General features: G+C 57.2%; 1 protein-coding gene across 1 annotated transcript; it reads left to right on the forward strand.

Moving 5' to 3' along the window:
• Positions 1–629: 629 nt before the first annotated feature.
• LOC121161508 (migration and invasion inhibitory protein) lies at positions 630–5,913 on the forward strand. Its single transcript, XM_040987933.1, has 9 exons — positions 630–920; positions 1,151–1,486; positions 1,741–1,825; positions 3,405–3,513; positions 3,608–3,657; positions 4,054–4,183; positions 4,334–4,430; positions 5,182–5,316; positions 5,617–5,913. Exons 1-9 carry the CDS (start codon positions 807–809, stop codon positions 5,704–5,706), a joined length of 1,146 nt encoding a protein of 381 aa, XP_040843867.1. The 5' UTR covers positions 630–806; the 3' UTR covers positions 5,707–5,913.
• Positions 5,914–7,688: the final 1,775 nt, after the last annotated feature.

Consider the following 7,688-nt stretch of genomic DNA (forward strand, 5'->3'; position numbering starts at 1 on the left):
CCGGCCCCGGGCGGCTCTGTGTGTCCAGTGCCCCGATGCGGAGTGTGGCCGGGCCGGCTACGCGAGGCTGGATGGCCGAGCGCATCCGGAGCTAAGCCGAGAGCTGCGTGCTGGGGCAGATGGAGACTGTCCTGGAAAGGCTGGGCCGGGAGGCGTGGCCGGTCCCTTCCTCCGCCCGCCGAGGACCCGGCGGGGGTCACAGGCAGGGAGGAGGAGGAGGTCCAGGAAGGGCTGTCCCGACCCTGGAGCCCGGAGCCGCGACCCGGCTCCAGGCCCAGTTTTTTCCCTTGTTGGCTGAGGGGCTTGGGGTAGGTTGCTTAGCCTTTCTGGGGCGTGGTGAGGGGGCGGGCAGCGGGCCTTCCGGGCCTGATGGGCGTGGTGCTCACTAGATTATAGATTTGCACCCATGCAGTTCACCAGATTTCCCTTTTTTCCTTAAATTTTTCTTTTCTTTTAAATTATTATTATCATATGATCAATTTATGATTCAATTTCATTGGCCCTGGGATTTCCCCTCCCCGCTCTCCTAGATTTCTGAAAATCAGGTTTGTGGTGGAGGGGGTCTGGCAGCACACCCTTGCTAAGGGTTCAGCCTGGGGTGGGAGATCCCCTCGTGTGGGCCGTCTGGCAGGGGAACGACCCAAGACTGACCAGGCCAAGAACTGGCAGTTACAGAGCATCTGCCCCTCACCCTGGTGACCCCTCCTCAGCCACATGTCCTGATCTCCTCACCCCAGGCAGAAGAGTCGAGCACCGAGGAGGGTGTGTGGCCCGACGGCCAGCAGCCGTGGCCGGCTGAGCTTGACATGCTGGAGGCTGAGGACCTGACACAGCTCCGGCTGCTCAACTTGCAGCTCCTGCGGCAGCTGTGGGCTGGCCAGGATGCCGTGCGGCGTTCGGTGGCCCGGGCAACCTTGGCGGTGGGTGCCCTCCCTGAGAATTGGGGGTGGGAGGTGAGGAAGGGGCTGCCTAACACAGCAGGCAGCAGCCACACCCCCAGGATCACCTGGTCCATGCTGCCCATTTGGTTGAGGATGGGAAAACTGTGGCCTGGAACCGGGTTGGCATCCGAGTTGTCACTGGGCCTTCATGGGTGGGCACTGGCTGGCTGGGTGGGTGGTCCCTGGTGACCTGGCCTGTTTTCCTCTAGTCGAGCTTGGACTCCAGCAGCAGCTGCAACTCCACGGGGCCTCTGTCCCCGGAGACGACGACCTCCTCCTTCACCTCCTCCTTTTCTGCCTCCCCACCTGACACCCAGCAAGGTGACCCAAGTGATGTAGCTTCGTGTGGCAGGCTCAGCTCCAGGGTGACCACCCTCCCTCCTGCCAAGGGCCAACACCAGGCCTCCCAGGGCCAGCTGAGATCCCACTCGGCACCCTTGCTGCCTGTTGCAAACTTTAAGGACTCAGAACCTTCGGCAGGGCAAGGGGATCTGGGATCCCAGCAGACACAGGCTCCAAGGCCCATCTTGCCCCGACAAAGGAAGGTAATGGGGTGAGGGGTGTGCAAGGCATCCACAGATGGGAGTTTCTTGAGCATCAGTTTCCCTGTCAAACAGATGGGCTCGCAGGCAGTGTCTTGTGGGATGGAAGGTTCTGGGATGGCCCCTTGGGACGTGGGGCTACCTGTCGCTTTCCAGCTGCAGAGCCCTGGGCCAGGTCAGGAAGTACTCTGGGACATGACTGGGAGCTACTCAGCCCGGCTGCTGGCCTAGCCCAGCCTCTCTCTCTCCTGCTTCAGTCCAGGGTGACTTTCTGCACGGAGCCGAAGGTACCTGGGAGCAGTTGGCGCCTCAGGCCGTACCTGGGCTATGACTGGATTGCAGGTAAGGCTGCCCCCTGCACCCACTCTGCCCGGCAGTGGGAGGGGAGCGGGAGCCAAGGCTTGCCTGGGCACCTGCCTGTGCCATGCTCCTTGGGGTGGTGCAGCTGTGGAGTGCCTGTGCAGTGAGCCACAGAGGTGCTGCGTTCTGGGCGCCATGCACACGCAGGCCTCTACACCTCTCTTCGTCTCTGTCTCATGTTTGTGCCCAGCCTATGGCAGCCCAAGGACCTAACTGGATCGCCTCTGGTCTCTTGCTCCATGACTCTCCTGTGTGTCTTAAACGAACTTGATTGACCACTTAGCCACTTTCGGGGTGCAGCTTAGAGGCATTCAAGTGTATTCATGGGGCTGATGCAGTGGCACAGTAGGCTAATCTGTCTGCTAGCACTGGCATCCCATATGGGTGCAGGCTTGTGTCCTGGCTACTCCATTTCTTTCTGTTTCTCTGCTTATGGTCTGGGAAAACAGTGGAGGAGGATGGCCCAAGTCCTTGGGCCCCTGTGTCCATGGGAGGCCAAGAACAGCTCCTAGCTCCTGGCTTTGAATCATCTCAGCTCTGGCCCATACAGAGGGAGTGAACCAGCAGATGGCAGACCTCTCTGTCTCTCCTTCTCTTTGTTAAATCTACCATTCAAATCTAAATAAATTTTTTAAAAGTTTTAATCTTTTTTATTCTAAATTAATAAATATTTGAAAAAACAAAATACGTTTGCATGCTAGGCAGCTATCACTGCCATTCACCTCTGTAACCCTTTCATCTCCCAAATCAAAAGTTCATCCCCTTCAACCACTGCTTCCCCACCTCTGCCTTCTCCCAGCCCCTACTGCTCCACGCCCCCCTCCTCCCAGCCACTGCCACCATCCTTCCCTCCCTGCTTCCCAGCCCCCAGCTCCCCATCTAGCCCCGGCACCCACACTCTGCTCATTTTCTTACAACCTTGTTTAAGACTCAGGTGTTTGAAAGGCAAGGTGACTCCCTGAGTGCCTAGAGCAGCCAAGGCTGGAGTGGGAAGCAGGAAGTCCACCTTGGTTTCCCTGTGTACATTTCGAGGAGCCAACTACTTAGGGCCATCTTCTGCCACCTTCCTGGATGGATCAGAAGTAGCCAAGCTTCAAAATGGCATTCCCGTGAAAGAGGCAGGTTTCTTGGTCTTAAACTGCCGTACCATGGTGCTTGCCCTGACTGTGACATTGCTCTAGGAAGCTCGTGTGAGTGAACGCAGAGGTTCTGTCCTTGTACATCTTGTTTTTTCTCCCTACCTAGCATGGTGCCCGCAGGTTCATTGGTGATGCAGCAGGTGGCAGAGTCCGCTGCCTGGGTTGAATTATGCCCACCCTGTGGCTGGAGTGGATGCCTTGTTTCCATTCTCTTAGAAAAAAGCAGTCAGGAAGGTGGCTGCACATACCCTGGTTTGTGTGTGTTGTTGCGTTTATTTAAGATTTGAAAAAGATTTCCCCATCTAACTGGGTCACTCTGCAAGTGCCTGCAACTACTGGGGCTGGGCTCAGCCAGAGCCAGGATCCAGGCAGGTGACGGTGGCCGAGGCCCCCAGCAGCTCCTCTGTGCTTTGGCCCACCAGAGTCTCTGGACAGCTGCTCTCCCATCACCAGCAAGCCTGAGGCCTTCTTCTCGACGCTACAGAAGTTCCGGGAAGCCCACAGGAAAGAGTGCACTTCCAGCTCCTCTGAGTGAGTGGGGTTGGGTCAGGAGGCCAGGGCACCTAGGGGTTCCAGCCCTCCCATCCTTCCAAATCTCTCCCCTCACCCCCTCTCTCGCTCACAGACCCGGCCTAGGTGTGCATGAGAGTGATGGCGAGGAAGGGGACCATGAATGTGAGTGTGGACTCATAGCCTTGGCCCTAGGCACCCCCCCCCAGTGTCCTGTGTGGCCTCAAATGGCCTCAATCAAGATCTTGGGGGGTCCTGAGGACGCCCCTGAGGTGTAGAAGACTTGAGGAGAGCAGCCTGAGGTCTTCCTAGATGGGACAAGCCCTGGTATGGGTCGGGGTGGGAGGCCCAGTGATCCATCTCACCAACCCCGCAGCAGCCCTCAGAGCTGACAGGGCTCCCTTGCCGCTCCTGACAGCCCTCAGCGTATAGCAGTCCTCCCTCCCTTGGAACTCGGGTCCCGGACTCCGAATTAAAGCTGCTTGTGGGGCGAGTGGGCCCCGTGGTTGGGAACAGCAGGGCCTCCAGGGCCATTAGGGCTGTGTCCCCTGGGCTCCGCAGGTGTGTTCTGCTACCGCGTCAACCGCCGCCTCTTCTTGGTGCCTTCGGATCCTGGCACCCCCTGTCGCCTCTGTGGGACCCCACGGGAGCAGCAGGGCCCTGAGACCCTGCAGGAGCCTGCCCAGGTCAGGTGAGTGGCAAAACTTGGGGACCCCGGGGAGCAGCCAATTAAGGTTGTGGAGCCTGGATGCCACTGGCTTCGAGAGGCAAAGGCAGGCCTGGGGTCATGGGGGCCCAGCAGCTGGAGATGCCTCACAGAATCTGCTGCTTCCCTGTGCAGGGTGAGTGTCCCACTGTCCGTCCTGGATCCCCCACACCGGTACCACATCCACAGGCGCAAAAGCTTCGATGCCTCTGACACGTTGTCCCTGCCCCGGGTGAGCAGTCCCTGGGGTGCTGTGTGGTGGTGGGAATAGGGTTCTCCCTGGCTTGGCACAGGGAAGGCTCAGGGTGGGGCTGGGCTCAGGGAGGGCAAGTAGCTGCACTCAGATGCCAGTTTTCTCCCCAGTTCCGGGCTGTACCTGCTCCCTAAAGAGGGGGTTTGTGTTCCACCCCTTGCCCCCTCTATGCCCCATGGCTTCCAGCCCCGGGCTGTCGCACTGGACTCGTCTGTGCAGTGTCGTGTGTGCTTCCCCCAGCACAGTGGTGTCTGCCCTGTGGTGAGACACACGCTTTGGTGGAAGAACCAGGACTTGAACTTGGGGCTTATGCTTCCTGGCTGTTTTCTGAGAACGCCGTTTCTGGGCCACAGTGTCAGGACAGGAATCCTTGGCCACCTTTCCTGGCTGAGGCTGGGATAGGGGAAGGGGTACAGAGGAAAATCAGTTTGTCTATTTAGGAAATGAGTGTAGTACATCTTTGGGGGTGTTGGGGTGAGGGGCAGTACAGGGGTGTGGGCAGCGCTGGTCCCGTCACTGTCCTTTCCTCCCCACTGCAGCCCTTGGGACCTCAGAGGTGGCAGGGTCATCAGGGATAGGAAATGCTGGGTGCTGGCCATCTGGGGGTACACAGGCCCCTGTGCTGGACGAAACTCTGAGTGCTCAGGGGTTGCCAGCACCTGGTGGGGGACACACTCCCACCAGCAGGAGCCCTTGCCCAGGCTAGCGCCCCTCACCCTGTCATCTGCAGCACTGCCTGCTGGGCTGGGACATCCTCCCTCCCAAGCCCGAGAAAGGATCGACCCCAAAGAGCCTGGACCTCTGGTCCTCCATGTCCTCCACAGCTCACCACCGGAAGCTGTGCACCGCCAGTCCTGCCCGTCTGGTATGGTCTGGGGTTGTTATCAGCCTGGGGAGCCCCAGGGGCAGGGGTAGGGTGGGCACAGCCTGCTCCTAGCAGGCTTGAGGACCTCCAAGTACCTTGGGGGCAGGATTGAGGTGGGCCACGCCGGGGTCTGTCCTCTGAGTACCAGTGCTGTGCAGGGGATGACTGAGGTACCCCATGAGTCATCCCACTGCCTGCCCTGCACCCCCAGGAAGGTGGCCATGACCTGGGAGCCTGAAGAGGGGGTTGTGGCTGGAACTGGGCATGGCCTGCCTTTCCTGATACCTTTCCATTCACCAGGTGTTGCCACCAAGGGACCCAGCTCCAACCCCAATCTGGTCGCATCCCCGGCTCCCCCAGCCCCACGCTGCTCTGCGGATACAGCCCTGAGGACTACGACTCAGACGGGGCTTCTGCTGTCACTGGCTCGAGTCTCTGCACTTCAGCAGGGGCTGTCCATGGCTGGACGTCACTGCCCTGCCTGGCTTGGGCGGCCCACGTCTGCCTCCTGGCTGGGTCTGGAGAGCAGAGATGCTGGGCAGGGATGTGAGGGGTTCTGTGCCTTATTTGTAAATAAACCTCAGCACCTGGGTGACTGACTCCTGGATGTGCTGGGACATCCTGCCACAGCTCTTGGTGCCCCCGTGGTACCTGCTCTCAGCCTGCCCAGCTGTCACCTGTGTCCTGAGCTGACCAAATTTTCTGGTGCTGACTGCATTCTGCAGCCCTATCATGGACTCCATTGGCCTTTACATTGGACTTCGTGACTCAGCATACAGGAAGTCACGTGATTCTTTATGCATTTATGGAGCTTTGCTATCCTGACTCCGGGACCCTGTGATGTGTGGGGGCTTGGGTGGCCTGCCAGCGTTGGGTTGAGTGGCTGGAGGTTTGTGCACCCTGGGGAGGCTGATGTAGGCTGCTGGTTGGACTCCCAGAGCTCGAAGCACACCTCCAGAGGGAGCCTGCGTCAGAATCTGTTCCAAGTTCAGGTGATAAAATTGGCAAAAAACAAGCCAAAAAGAACAAACCAAGTTCGGGTGATAGAGGCAGTGTTTGATTGGCCATGGGCTTTGTGTGAGGTGGTTAAGGCCCATGACTTGCTGGATGGATGGCCTTGTGTAATGAGGTATCCTTTTGTGTAGTTAGCCTGGTAACAAGTCAGAGGAGCCATGGCAAGCACTGTGGAGACGGAGAAATCGGGAACTGTGGCTCAGCTTGCCGCGTGCCAGGCTCTGTGCCATCCATGCATCACGTTTTCCTTCTCCCGACAGACTTCCATGCTGTGTTTGGGGAAAGAAAGGACTAGCGCTCCAGGGAACCTGTTTGAATAGGAACCAAATTCTAGTATTGCATCAGCAAACCATTTTTTAAAAGATGTATTTATTTGTTTGAAAGACGGAGTTACAGAAAGAGACCTCCCCAAATGACCACGAGAGCCTTGTTGAAGCAGAGTCTGGAACTCCGTCTGGATCTCCCCTCTGGGTAGCAGAGGCCTAGATTCTTGAGCTGTCTTCTGCTTTCCCTGGTCATTAGGGAACAGGAAGGAAGGCAGAGCAGCTGGGGCTTGAACTGGCACTCATGGGCTGGTGGCAGTACAGGTGGTGGCTTGGTGTGCTATGCCACAATGCTGCCCCCATGATCCATGTACTTTACATTAATGCTCCAGCTTTAGAAAAGCTGATAAAAAGTTCCTTCTAATCGCAACCAACTTACTTGCCAAAAACAAAAAAAACTTTAAAAAAGCCAACATTTTTTTAAAATTTTGTTCTGATGATCTTTTTTTTTTTTTTTTTAAAGATTTTATTTTTATTGGAAAGGTGGGTATACAGAGAAGAGAGACAGAGAGGAAGATCTTCCGTCCAATGATTCACTCCCCAAATGAGCGCAACGGCCGATGCTATGGCCAGTCTGAAGCCAAGAGCCTTTTCCGGGTCTCCCACACGGGTGCAGGTCCCAAAGCTTTGGGCCGTCCTCGACTGCTCTCCCGGGCCACAGGCAGGGCTGCCGGGATTAGAACCGGCGCCCGTATGGGATCCCGGGCGTGCAAGGCGAGGACTTTAACCACTTGTGCCACCGCAAGTGGTTAGATCACCCCTGATGATCTTTGTATAGTTGATTATGGCACAAAGGGTCAAAGGCCACAGGAAAGTGGGTAGGACCATTGTTTCCACATTGTGTTTTTTTCTTCCTGTATCTAGGGGAAGGGAGAAGATAAAGGGAGAAACCCAGCCCAACCTCCCAACCATCCCATGGTCCCCAGTGTGGAGCATGCTCCAAGGGCATTGCTCAGATGGTTTTGATAGTTCAACAGTTCTGAATTGCTGCCAATCTTGCCATTCCAAGCACGATGAAATCCCTCCAGAATCCAC

The sequence above is a fragment of the Ochotona curzoniae genome, unplaced genomic scaffold (genome assembly GCF_017591425.1).
Source record: "Ochotona curzoniae isolate NIBS_2020 unplaced genomic scaffold, NIBS_Ocur_1.0 contig_4792, whole genome shotgun sequence".
In the NCBI taxonomy this organism is placed as follows: domain Eukaryota; kingdom Metazoa; phylum Chordata; class Mammalia; order Lagomorpha; family Ochotonidae; genus Ochotona; species Ochotona curzoniae.